The sequence below is a fragment of the Monodelphis domestica genome, chromosome 4, assembly GCF_027887165.1.
Source record: "Monodelphis domestica isolate mMonDom1 chromosome 4, mMonDom1.pri, whole genome shotgun sequence".
Lineage (NCBI taxonomy): Eukaryota > Metazoa > Chordata > Mammalia > Didelphimorphia > Didelphidae > Monodelphis > Monodelphis domestica.
Window position 1 is genome coordinate 426,753,568 of NC_077230.1, and position 14,313 is coordinate 426,767,880.

The following is a 14,313-nucleotide window of genomic DNA, read 5'->3' on the forward strand; positions in this document are numbered from 1 at the left end:
GCATTCCCAATAAGATCAGGAGTGAAACATGGATGCCCATTATCACTTCTATTATTTAACATTATACTAGAAACACTAACAGTAGCAATTAGAGAAGAAAAAGAAATTGAAGGTATTAAAATAGGCAATGAGGAGACCAAGCTATCACTCTTTGCAGATGATATGATGGTCTACCTTAAGTATCCTAGAGAATCAACCAAAAAGCTAGTGGAAATAATCAACAACTTTACCAAAGTTGCAGGATACAAAATAAACCCACATAAGTCATCAACATTTCTCTATATATCTCCAACACATCTCAGCAGCAAGAATTAGAAAGAGAAATACCATTTAAAATCACCTTAGACAATATAAAATACTTAGGAATCTATCTGCTGAGATAAACACAGGAACTTTATGAACACAACTAAAACACACTCTCCACACAATTAAAAATAGATCTAAACAATTGGAAAATCATTGGTTGCTCATGGGTAGGATAAGCTAACATAATAAAAATGACAATCCTGCCCAAATTAATTTACTTATTTAGTTCCATACCCCAAAAAAAATTTTAATGAGTTAGGAAAAAAAAAACATAAAATTCATTTGGAAGAACAAAAGATCAAAAATATCCAGGGAAATCATGAAAAAAAAATGCAAAGAAAGGAGCACTTGCAGTCGTAGATCTAAAACTATATTATAAAGCAGGGGTCATCAAAACAAGTTGGTACTGGCTAAGAGACAGAAAGTAGGATCAATGGAATAGACTAGGGGTAAATGACCTCAGCAAGACAGTCTATGATAAGTCCAAAGGTCCCAGTTTTGGGGACCAAAACCCACTATTTGATAAAAACTGCTGGCAAAATTGGAAGACTGTATGGGAGAGATTAGGTTTAGATCAACATCTCACACTCTACACCAAGGTAAACTCAGAATGGGTGAATGACCTGAATATAAAGAAGGAAATTATAAGTAAATTATGTGCACATAGAATAGTATATTTGTCAGATTTTTGGGAAAGGAAAGACTTTAAAACCAAGTAAGAGCTAGAAAAAATCACAAAATGTAAAATCAATAATTTTGATTACATCAAGTTAAAAAGTTTTTGTACAAACAAAACTTATGCATCCAAAATTATAATGGAAGCAACAAATTGGGAAAAAATCTTCATTACAAAAACCCCTGACAAAGGACTAATTACTCAAATTTATAAAGAGCTAAATCAATTGTACAAAAAATCAAGCCATTCTCCAATTGATAAATGGGCAAGGAACATGAGTAAGCATCTTCCATATGAAGAAATCAATACTATTATTAAGCACATGAAAAAGTTTTCTATATCACTTACAATCAGAGAAATGCAAATCAAAACAACTCTGAGTTATCAACTCACACCTAGCAGATTGGCTCATATGACAGCAAAGCAAAGTAATGAATGTTGGTGGGGGTGTGGCAAAGTTGGGGCATTAATGCATTGCTGATGGAGTTGTGAATTGATCCAACCATTCTAGAGGGCAATTTGGAACTATGTCCAAAGGGCATTAAAGAACAGTCAGCAGTGATTCTGAACAACTTGGAGGAATCTACGAGAAAAAAACACTATCCACATTCAGAGGAAACACTATGGGAGTAAAAACACCCAAGAAAAACAACTGCTTGAATACATGGGATGAAGGGATATGGTTGGGGATGTAGACTCTAAATTAACATCCTTGTGCAAACAACAACATGGAAATAGGTTCTGATCAAGGACACAAGTAAGACCCAATGAAATTGCACATCAGCTGTGGGAAGGGTAGGTAGAGGGGAGGGAGGGAAATAAAGAGATTATTGTAACCAAAAAAAAATTAAATTAATAAAAAAAGAAACGATAAACAAGGGGCAGCTGGGTAGCTCAGTGCATTGAGAACTAGGACTAGAGATGGGAGGTCCTGGGTTCAAATCTGGAAGAACTATACACAGTAACAGCAATATTGTACAAGGATCATCTGTGAAAACTTGGCTACTCTCAGTAATGTAATAATCTGGGACAATCCTGAAAGATTTATGACAGGGAATGTTATCCACTTCCAGAGGAAAAAACTATTGGAGTGTCCTTTCATATTAGTATATTTGTGGTTTTATTTTGGAATTTGGTTACGTATAAATGTGCTCTTACTACAATGTCCCAAATGGAGTGTTTTGTACAACAATAAAAATACAAAAGAAAAATTAAGGAAAAAAGAATTAGTAGAACATTAATGGTCATGATTTACCAAGCTCTTTACAGATATTATTCCATTTGATCCCAAGTCACTCAACGAAACACTGAACAGAATGAGTTCAAAAACAGAAACTTCAGATTTCTCTGAATTAATGCAGAATGAAGTGAGTAGAACCAAGAGGGTGATTTATACAATAACTACAGTGTTCCGAAGTCAAAGAACTTTGAAAAACTTGGGACCTCTGATCAATGCAGTGGCTAACAAGGATTGCAGAAAACCCATGATAATGGGTTACTCACTTCCTACAAAAACCTACAGACTTCCTATGAAATCAGCTGCCTCACTTCAGAAATGGGATGCAGTCAGGGTGTATGTTGCAACAGATATTTTTTGAGCATCAGAATTTGTTTTCCTTGATTGTCCATGTGGCATCATAGGTGTATTTTAATCTTGAAACAATTATTAATATATCAATAGTGCAACCTATATTCTTATATACCAGATTCATGGGCAAGTAGTTCTTGATCATTGTATTTAATAGGTACTGGATTAATTCTGACCACTCTCCAAATCTACAGTCCAAAAGTCAGAAGAATTCCTGGGTAGGCTGCCACAGGGTCCTAGTTCCCACCTTGTCAGGCCAGATTCCATACCAGGTCACATGTTTGAATAAACTCCTCCTCCTTGATCTAATGGTTGTCAGTTGAGCCAATGTTAACTCTTATGACATGTTACATGATCATTAGCTACCTCCCATTCCCCATTCCTTGATCCTCCAATAAAAGATTGAGGAAATATGTAGTTTACTTTTTCTCTCTCTCTACTAGAATCAGAGGAGCACACATTAAGGCTTTTTAAGCACTGTCTCTGAGTCTTTCTTCTTTTATTATATTCCCTCTTTCTCTATATCCCCTTCACCCATTTTCCCTCAGTTCCTAACTCTCTTTCTCAGGTGTCCACCTAGGAATAGATTAATTCATGGCTACAGGCAGGCACAACTCATACCTGTCCCAAAGATTTTAGTTTTCATTAGTGGTAGAATGTAGAAGGGGGACAGAAAATAGATTTTAGTTAATTGGAAAAAAAATAAATTAAGAAAAAGCTCTTTTCAACCACAGGTGTCAAATACATAGCCTGCAACATTCCCAGGTGCTGCATGAACCAGGGGAAAAGGTAATTGGAAAATAGATAACAAAAGAAAATGACAAACAGATAATTATATGATAATTTAAAATGTGAGCTTTAGGCATCCTCATGTACAGATTGAGGCGAATAAAAAATCATCCCTCCTCTAAAGTATATGCTGTTGGTGTCTGACTTCCCCAAGGTCACTTCCCCACTTCACAATTTTATCTCTCCCCGCTGCTCTCCATTCAGAACATCCCCATAGTGTAGGAGAGGAAGTTGGGATACCCCTAAGGTTTGTAACAATAAAATTACATGAAATAAAAGGAAACTAAGGCCAGAGATGATCTCTCTATGAACCTGCTGCCCATTAGTGTGATTATGAGACTGAAGGTTTTGTCATCGATACATAGGAATGTCAGACCAGTGAATTAATTGGGCATCAGGAATTCTACTGTGGACCCAGTTACTGGAGGCTAAAGCCAATCATCCCTTTACATGGATAAGAATCAGGTTTCATAGCAGCCATACTTTCATGTGACTTTTTATGCCACAAAGAGGAAAAATATAGGTGCAATGATGAATCTCTGTGTGTGAAAGGAGACAAAGTTTACATCCTCCTTTCCATCTCCAGAATATCCTTGCCAAATAGGATGAAGGCCAGCCCTGTTGCATGACCATAGCTTATACTCCAACCAAGAATTAAAAACATTCTGTGGGTCCATAGCACCAAGCGAAAGGGATGGAAGGAAAGATTATGGAGCAGTCATTGAACCTGCAGTCCTAGAAGTTGGGAGAAAAAGAAGGTTGTATGCTACTAGAACAGAAGAGAATAATACAATATCAATAACAAGGATGATGATGACAATTCACATGTTTTTGTGCCTAACATGTAAAAAGTAATTTCCCCACATAAAATCCTATTATATACAGAGCAAATATTATTCACTTTTCCAGATGAAGAAGCTGAGGATGTGAAAGGAGGAGACACACTTACCACACAGATAATAGACAGAGGAGGAATGATTAAATCCAAGTTTCATGATTCTGAGTAGAAGGTTCCTTCTACCACAATGCATTGTGCCATGGGACCACGGAGGCAGAATGTCACTTATGTCTATTTCTCTCCATGTCTATTTCTGCCAGGGAAAGAGAGAGCCCAACACAAAGTTGGGGGCCCAATCAAGCTACTCACCATAGATCATAAGAGTCTTGTTTGCAGTGCGCGTCAAGCCAGTAAATGAGTTAGTTGCAATACAGGTATAGTTTCCGATATGATTCAGGGATGTAATAATAGAAAATGAGGCTGAGTTGCTGACAGATTGTCCATTCTGTAACCAAGTGAATTGTGCTGGTGGGTTAGAATCAGCAACACAGCTCAAGGTAACATTTATCCCCGTTGCGAACTGATCGCTTATATGGTCAATTGTGGCAATATCTGGGCCATCTGGGGGAAAAAGAAGGATTCCATATTTAGATTATGGCAGAAAAGAAGGGCATCTCCTAGTCTGTAACCCATCACCAGGGACCACTGTGATGCTCCTTTGAGCTGGGAAATTCACAGCTCCTCCTCTACTTTTACAGTTTGGATCTGAACTTGGAAGATCTTAGGGCTTTCTCCAGTTCAGCACCCTGGATGGCCACCCTCCACCAGAACACATGACAAGGCCAATCTGGGCTCCCTAAAGATGAAGGGGTTTGGGAACCTCAGAGCCTAGCTCTTTAGTTCTCAGAGAAGGGACTGAATTAGCCTGGCCTCTGGGAACACACCACCAGGCTATAAGCAGGCACCATATAGGAAGAAGCAATATACTTACAGGCAACATCCAGTGTGAATGGATCACTCCTATTGCTATAAAATGGATTCCTGATTTCACACTCATATGGCCCTTTGTTATCTCTTCTTGTGAGCCTGCTGAGAGTAAGTGTCCTCTTATCTGGCGACAGCTGTATCCTGCTACCAGCTGGGGCAACTCTGTTTATGAACCACTGGTAAGCGTGAATTTGACCTGTAGCCTGGCATGTCAATGAGAAGTCCTTGGTCTCCACTGCAGTAATTTTGGAGGTGACAATGGTAGGTTTGGACACTGGCCCTGCGCAGAGAATAGACAGAAAATGACTGTGTTGGTTCTTTTTCTTACCTTATAACCAAATAAGTGGTTTAGAAGTGGCCTGTCTAAGACCTTGGCAGGCTGGAGGCCAGACACCAAGAACCTGTGATTTCAATAGCAAAGCTCCCCCCTTTTTCTGGTGCAGATCTCATCTCCTCCAGGCCTTAGGAAAAGTTCAACTTCAGTTCCTGTGACTGACAAAGACTTTCACATGGAGTCCAAGCCCCAGGTGCTCAGTCTTTCTGGGCTGAGGCAAGCAGGACTGGGGATGACAGACCCCTTCATCCAGCACCTGGGCTTGGATTTGAGGCCTTTATAGCTTGGCAGAACCACCAAGAGTTTATGATTCCTTGGCCTGGGCTTTCGGAAGCCAGTGTTCCTTACCTTGACAGCTTGATAAGGATATTGGGAGAGGTTGGTGTGGATAGACTAGGGACAGGCCACAGGGAGACTGTGCTCAGAAAGGGAAACATTACTTTAATTCTGAAGAGAAAAGAAAAGGAAAGGCAGAGAGTGGAAAAAGATCAGTTAGTATCAGGGAACAAAAGGAAGAGCCTCAGGCTGGGAGTCAGGTCAGACCTGGTTCAAGTCTGGAGATTTCAAACCCACAATAACATCTCTGGTGCCTAGGACATGATTTGTCCACAGGAAGTAGTTCCTACCCTTTACAGAAGATTCTGGAATTCCCTGCTTTGGCCTCTCCCTTTTCCTTAGGTGTTTCCTACCCTATAAGATAAGAATGAGAATGTTGAAGGTGATCTTCAAGCTCAGATATGGTTTTATGCTGGGAATCTAAACTAATGGGGAATAATTTTCCCAGAGTCTTCATGGCCCAAGGAGAGCCGTTTCCTTATCTCTAGTTGGAAGTAAGGCCTTGCCACTGAGAGAGATATGTATGCCAGAGCAATCTCTGGGGCACATGCATGAGGATCGTCAGGCCTCTGTCCTGGGTCATCCATGGCCAGCTGTCTTAAAAATAATTTCCAAATTGATAGTCATAAGTTAGAAATATTTCAGCTTCCTTGACCTTTCTCCTTGTTATTTTGGTAGAGCTTGCACTCCATCTCTGGGTCTCCATTGGGAAGTTTAATGTGAGGAAGAGTGAGCCTCCCATTTGTATCCAGTAAAGCCAAGTGACACTGGCCAGGACAGTGACAAATCTGAGGTCAGCTAGCTACCTTTTGTAGTGGGGGGAGAATATGAAGGAACAGTGAGCATTCTCCTGCCATGAAGGCCATGGTAGGACTTTTTGGAAGGTGTTTTGGCAGCATCAATGGATACAGTGCTTGACATGACATAGTGACCAGTGGTAGCCTAAGAGGGAGAAAGACCTATGTTCAAATTCTGTCTCAAAATGTTACTGGCTGTGTGTCTTACTAGCAAGTCCCTATCTGTGTCTCAGTCTCCTGATCTGTTAAATGGGTAAAATAATCTCTCAGTCCTAGTGTTATTGGACCAAATGAGAACATATATAGAAGTTCTGTATAAATCCTGAAAATAGCCCAAACAACGGTTCAGAGGAAGGAAAGTACAGAGTGTAAGTCTGAGTACCAAATGTAGACTCATGCTGTCTGAGCACACAATGCATGGCCAGAAGTATCTGAAAGGCCTGATGCCCTTTTGTGAATGGGTAAGGTTTAATGACAGACCAAGAACACTCAAGGATAGTCTGTAGGCAATAGAGAGTCATGAGCAGAGAAGAGACTAGAGCACACACATATTTAATTGAAGGACCAATTGAGGGCACTAGAGATGCTTAGCCCAAAGAAGAGAAGACTTGAGTGGGAGAGGAGACGTGTCTCCATGGATGGTGGAGTTATAATGGGTTCTGTGCCCCTGCCAGGGGATGTTCAGTGGCTTACATTGATCAGGCGGGGACTATTTTCCATTCTCTTTACAGCAACATTCAGGTACCCTTTCATCTCTTGTGTATCACAGAACAACCCTTTTTTTAACCCTTACCTTCTGCATTAGAATCAATACTATGTATTGTTTCCAGAGCAAAAGGGCCAGGCAATGGGGGTTAAGTAACTAGCTCAAGGTCACAGAGCCAAAGAGGATCCAGTTTTAATGGACTTCACTCCCTGATCATTTCTCTTCCAAAAATGATTTGGGATGCCTTGGGGAACTAACTGAGCAGGATTCCTGGCCTGACTCTGCAACAGTGCTGAGACCCATAAACAGGTCCACATCCAACACAATCCCTTCATGGGTGAGGATGGACTCCAACATTTGCCCCTCTATGATCAGATGCAAATCAGGCTGGCTCAATCATCCCTGGCCTCAGATATTCCTCTCTTGCTATTGGTCTCCTTCTGTCCACTAGGTGGAACTACCAGGTGTGACAAGGAAATCACTTTTAAAAGACTGATATATATTAATTTAAGGTCGCCAAGGAATTCAGCTATGTAATTCCTTAATGAAAACTCAAGTCAGTCGTCAACCTTTTATGGAGTTTTAATTACAAACAGGAGGAAGAAAGGAATTAGAGATAGAGAGAAAGAGGGAGAAAGAAAGGGGAGAGAAGGGAATAGGGCTTGAATACCCCTTCTGTTTAGGCTGGGCCAAAAGGCCCAAGCCCTTAGATAGCTGGGGCAATGAAAGGAGATCAGTCCCTATTACTCACGTGACCAAATATGGAGAAACAGTCTCCAGGGCCCCCACCTTCAGCTTCCTTCAGTGCAAGATTCTCAGAGCACACAGCAACCACTCAGACAAACTCCTCAATCACCCCCAGTCTTCAGACCCTCCTATCCTTCAGGAAAACCCTCCAAGTTCCCTCCCCTCAGTCCTCACATCTCCCAATCACATGTCCATCAATTTCCCTGTGCCAATGGAGGCTCTAGCTTAACCCAGGACCACCCAGAGGTCTCTGGCCTTTGCACATGTCTGTTGAAGGTCATATTTTCAAATAATTAAATCTTTGATCCTTTGCTACAGCCCTTTCTAAATCCTGTTAACCTGAGGAGGATAGAGATTGGAATAATTAAATTTTGATCTAGGCTGCAGCCCTTACTCAATCCTGTTAGGACTGAATAGGGTGGAAATTGATTCCAAGTATCTCCATTGTATCAATTCTAAAATCAATCATGACTCAAAGAAATTCCTGTTCTATGCTTTAAGCATAGGTCAAAGTCCTTTCCATTGTTCAGCAAAAGGTTTCTGTCCTAAAGTAATCTTAAGAAGGGAAGAGGAGGAAACTCCCATGCCAATGGGGTTCACATTCCAATAGCCAAGACCCACTATCAATAGGGAATTTTTCAAGTATGAAATTTCCCAATGGTGAAATTTCCAACATTTATAAGTCTAAGAAATTTTGAGGTTTACACAGGACAGGAAGAACTCTGGCTCATAAAAAGTTTCAGAGTAGCAGTTGACACCTAATGTGATCTAGGGCATCTTAACCTCTCTAGGGCTGTCTGTGGATACAACTGACTTCAGTTCCCTGGAAAGATCAGGAAATGTCCAATTAAACAGAAAATCCTGAAAATCCAAAGAGAATTTAATAAAATCAAAAGAAAAAATGCAGAATTAAATAAATCTAGGATCTGTTTTTTTCTTTTTTTAATAAAAATACAACTAAATAGATGACCCATTGGTTAATTTCATTAAAGAAAGAGGAAAACATAATTACCAAAAGCAAAAATGAAAAGGATGAATGAGTTAGCAATGAAGTTGAAATTAAGGAAATTCTGAGCAATTATTTTGAGCAATTATGTACCAGCCATAACTCAGAAACAAAGAGTCATTGAAGGGTTACATCTAAAAAGCAAATCGGGAAAGGCTTTACAAAGTTATAATTGTGGATTGTCTTATGGCTCAATTAATATGGAAAGGCATAGAATATGTGGTTTCAGGTTTAGGATGGTATCCTCATGAAATCTGGGTACCCATTGCTAAAGATATACTACAGAAATATTTAGTCTTTACTATTAGCATACCCCATTACTATTACCACCTACACTCCACAAGGTTAATTTTCTTTTTTGTCCCAACATCCTGTTGTTTTTCCTAGTGTTCTAAGAGATCTTCCAGTATCAGGACCTAATGTTTATGTTGATGCGAATGCTAGTTATAAGGCAGGAGTATACAAGGAAGGTAGCTACCTGTCATTTTTACCACTCCTTTTTCTTCTACCCAACAAAATGAATTAACAGCTGTTTTGCTAGAATTTTGGTTATTTCAGGAGCCTTTCAACCTCATAATGGACTTTAAATATGTTTTTCAGTCTTTGCAAGGTGTAGAACAAGCTGTCATCAGATCTACTCAAAGCAATGTACAAATGTTATTCTGTAAATTACAAACTGTCATATGACAAAGGACACATCCAGTGTATGCCATGCATGTACGCAGTCATACCAATTTACCTGGACCTATTTTTAAAGGAAATGATATCATAGATCAAGCTTTGATTGCTCAATGTTATCTAACTGATATGCAATTAGCTGAGGAATCCATCATAGATTTCACCAAAATAGTACTGCTTTAGGCCAAATGTTGCAACTCACTAAAGATCAAGCCAGGAGTATTGTTAAAAAGTGTCCTAATTGTGTTCCAAACCATCCCCCAATGTATATTGGTGTGAATCCCAGAGGTTTAAGTAGTACAGATATACGGCAAATGGATGTGACTCACAAACCGTCCTTTGGACGACTTAAATATATCCATGTCACTATGGATACTTATTCAGGGTTTTTATGGGCTTACTTTTCAGATGCCTGGTCCCCCCAGAACATTTAAAACAGATAATGGACCTGCTTATACTTCCAAAAAACTTTTTCTTTTTTGTAAAACTTGGGATATTCAACACCTCACAGGTATCCCATACATTCCACAAGGACAAGCTATTGTGGAGCATAGTAATCAAATACTAAAAATGTTTCTTTTAAAACAAAAATGGGGAGACAGCACCCCACATCAACGATTGGCAATAACTGTATATACTATAAATAATTTGATCTTTACTTCCAATAATATATCCAGAGCTGAAAATGTTTTCTCTGCATTTTCTTATGAACGAAATTGAGGTACCACTACTCCTGTATTCCCTGCTACAGAAGAAAAATTTGTCATATGGAAAGATGATGATCAATCCTGGCAAGGACCTCACCCAGTGGTCCTGCAAGGCCAAGGCTTTGTTTGTGGCTCCACAGGTAAAGACAGTGTATGGCTCCTTTCCTGCTGAGTTCAAGAGACTGACTGACCATAAAGAGAAGGACGAGAAGAGGACTCCGGAAGCCTCACAAGGAGACTCGACTACGTCTCAATAAGATACTGACTCTTCTACTTCTATTCCAGAATTTAAGTACAGCTCCTGGAATAAAGAGATGGGTTTTTTGGGAACAACCACCTTGGGTAGAGTATGTCGGCATGGGACACACTTTACCGTAAGTCATCTTATATACAAAAACTAATTCTGATATTCCTGGCATTTACCATTTTGAGAGACAAGCTAAGGACAATAATCAGGCCAATAATTGTTTGTGTCTTTCAATTGGACTGGACTAGTTGAGGCACCCCCAGTGTGCCTCACACGAGACCATCCTGAATGCCTGCCCCTCAGATCTCTGCAGGCGCATTATTATGGTCATCCTGACCTGTCAGACTCTTTCTGGATAGGATCTTATCGTGTAGACAAAGGGGTAAAATATAAAGGGTACAGCCAACTGCAATATTTAGTTTGGCTAGGGGAATCTTGTGATGGTACTTGGGGACAAGAAATACCTATTTGTCCTTCTGTGATGGAATATGAACAAAGAGACACTGTTAATATGTTTCCTCCTTTGCTATTGTGTAGATCTAAAAGGGCACCATGTATTCATTGGAAAAATATGATTTGGGTATCTTGGCATAACGACACAAGGTGTATTGGAAAGAAACTGGATTCTTATAAATTTCATGATAGTTTTATAGGAGGATACAGCTTGCCTTTGTGGGTGATGCCCCCAGAGCTAATTGGTTACGTTCTGCTAATTTCATACAGATTTTGATTATTTATGGAAAGACAGCCCTGGCATTGGATAAAGTAAATATGTATCACTATGTTAATGTTTCTAATAATGGAAAAGTCCAAAAACCAGTAAATACAAGTGTTACATTAGACATTCAGACTTGCCTAACAGGGGGATATGCTTTTATACCTACAGTAAATAATCATCCTGAAGCTTTGAACATTACTGAAATAACAAGCAAAAGAGTTAGATATTTGAATATTGGAATGTAACCTGTAGCAACTGTAGGGTCAGTTACTGTGTAGGATCACAGGTGGATGGGCCTGTCTTAATCATTAAGTGACCACGCATGGCCCTTTTTGCCACTGAACATAAAGATTCATGGTATGGTAGCCCAGGGGATCAAATTCTTTATGTATTACAACAAAAAATAAGACCACAACATAAACGATGTATTACTTGTATTGCATTAGGCATAGTAGCATTAGTTTCTTCATTGGCTTCTACTATAATAGATTCTGTATCTTTAGCACAATCAGTATCTAACTTACATTCTCTTGAGAATGACGCCAATCATTTGAAAGCATTGGCTACAAATGTAACCTCAGCATTAGAAAGAGAAAAAGAAATTGATACAAGTTTTTACAAAAGTATTATGATGTTACAGAAAAATATGACTGATCTAACAAATGAAGTAGAATGTGTCATTGAAAACACACATGAAATGTGATTATAGATATACTGCATTTTGCTTACTATATAAGAGTAAATAATGACACAAAAACATTGGAAAAAAATTAAATTACAATTACAGGAATTATGGGACCATGAAAACATCACCAAATATATTAACAATCTCAGTACATTAATTCAGAATATTGATTCATCCTTTCAGGAGGATCTCTAACCACAGCATATTGCAGATTCTTTGTATAATTAGATTAAAACATAAAAAGGATTGTTTTCCTCCTTATTTCATGATATGACTCTTCTTGTAGTTGGTGCACTTGTGATTTTGTTTATCTGCTTATGCTTGCCTTGTTTGCTAAAAGCTTTAATTACTAGTTTTGCTGAATTGCAAAAAAACTATTAATGGGATCCTGTACCAAAAGGAATTTGATGTCTTAAAAATAAATGGGGAATTGCAGTGAACCTTCCAGGAACCCATGAGAAAAAATTCCTCTTCCCAGGTGTTTGACACATACTATTCCTGCTGAGTACACCAAAACATAGAAATCTCAGTTCAAGGCTGCATAAACAATTCCAAGATCTCCTGAGAACGGGTTAACTCCCCTGTTCACATTCTGGGGAGGATTGGGGAGAATAGATTGTTTCTCTTGAGGAGAACTTTAAATCTTGCGTGCTGCATACAATAAACTTTCATTATCCCTGCTTTGATAATGTTGCAGTCTTTCTTTCTTGAAACTTTTTAGCAGTCCCCTATTGCAACTCCTTAGAAGTCCCAGGCAGTTTTCTAATACACAGTTCCCTCAATTGATCTTCAGAGACTCCAGAACCCTCACCAATCTGGCTGAACATTCCCCAGTTCACTGTTGCCACTTGTTAATTGTGTCATCTAGAACCAAATACAATAATCCAAGTGCCATCTGATTGTACAGAAGGACAGCTATCTCCTTATTCTTCGAAGTGGACATGCTTCTCTTAAGACTGCATTGGTGGTTGGGGTAGTTGTGTAGCTCAGTGGATTGAGAGCCAGGCCTAGAGAGCAGAAGTTCTGGGATCAAATCTGCCCTCAAATAATTCAAAGATATATGACCTTGGGCCACTCATTTAACCTCCATTGCACAGCATGGATTCTAATGCTAATAGGGAAGGATTAAAAAAAGTATAGATTTTGTTTTTTCAACTACCCTGTTACCTTCCCACTAATAATAAGTTTATAGATCTCTCAATCATCCCCAACATCTCTTTATGCAATCCAACATGGCATTAATAGTCTGTATCCAATTTCTCTTTTTTTTTTTTAGTTTTTAGTTTTTAAACATTACTTTATTTGGTCATTTTCATACATTATTCATTGGAATCAGAGATCATTTTCTTTTCCTCACCTCCCCTTCCACCAACCCGCCCAAGTCAACGTGTGATTCCACTGGGTATCACATGTGCCCTTGCTCCGAACCCTATTCCTTGCTGTTGGTATTTGCATTAGGGTGTTCATTTAGCATTTCTCCTCAATCATATCCCCTCAACAACTGTAGTCAAGCAGTTGCCTTTCCTCCGTGTTTTTACTCCCACACTTTGTCTTCTGCCTAAGGATACCGTTTTTTCTCATAGATCCCTGCAGATTGTTCAGGGACATTGCATTACCATTAATGGAGAAATCCATTACATTCAATTGTGCCACAGTGTCTCAGTCTCTGTGTACAATGTTCTCCTGGCTCTGCTCCTATCACTCTGCATCACTTCCTGGAGGTCGTTCCAGTCTCCATGGAATTCCTGCACTTTATTATTCCTTTTAGCACAATAGTATTCCATCACTAACATATACCACAATTTGTTTAGCCGTTCCCCAATTGAAGGGCATCCCCTCATTTTCCATTTTTTTTTTGCAAGCACAAAGAGCACAGCTATGAATATTCTTGTACATGTCTTTTTCCTTATTTGGGGTACAAACCCAGAAGTGCTATAGCGGGATCAAAGGGCAGACAATCTTTTAGTGCCCTTTGGACATAGTTCCAAATTACCTTCCAGAATGGTTGGATCAGTTCACAGCCCCACCAGCAATGCATTAATGTCCCAAATTTTGCGACATCCCCTCCAGCATTCATTACTTTCCTTTGCTGTCATGTTGGCCAATCTGCTAGGTGTAAGGTGATACCTCAGAGTTGTTTTGATTTGCATCTCTCTGATTATAAGAGATTTAGAACAATTTTTCACGTGCTTATGAATAGTTTTGATTTCTTTAACTGAAAATTGCCG

The 14,313-nt window shown here is 39.2% G+C and overlaps 1 protein-coding gene across 1 annotated transcript in view; it reads right to left on the reverse strand.

The window, feature by feature from the left end:
* The window catches only part of LOC103103868 (carcinoembryonic antigen-related cell adhesion molecule 5-like), a 57,861-nt gene that overhangs the window by 9,195 nt on the left and 34,353 nt on the right, over positions 1-14,313 (reverse strand). The window contains exons 8-9 of the mRNA XM_056826225.1: positions 5,129-5,430; positions 4,507-4,758 (exon numbers count right to left, since the gene is read on the reverse strand). Coding sequence (XP_056682203.1) covers positions 4,507-4,758; positions 5,129-5,430 — 554 coding nt within the window. The remainder of the gene's footprint in view (positions 1-4,506; positions 4,759-5,128; positions 5,431-14,313) is intronic.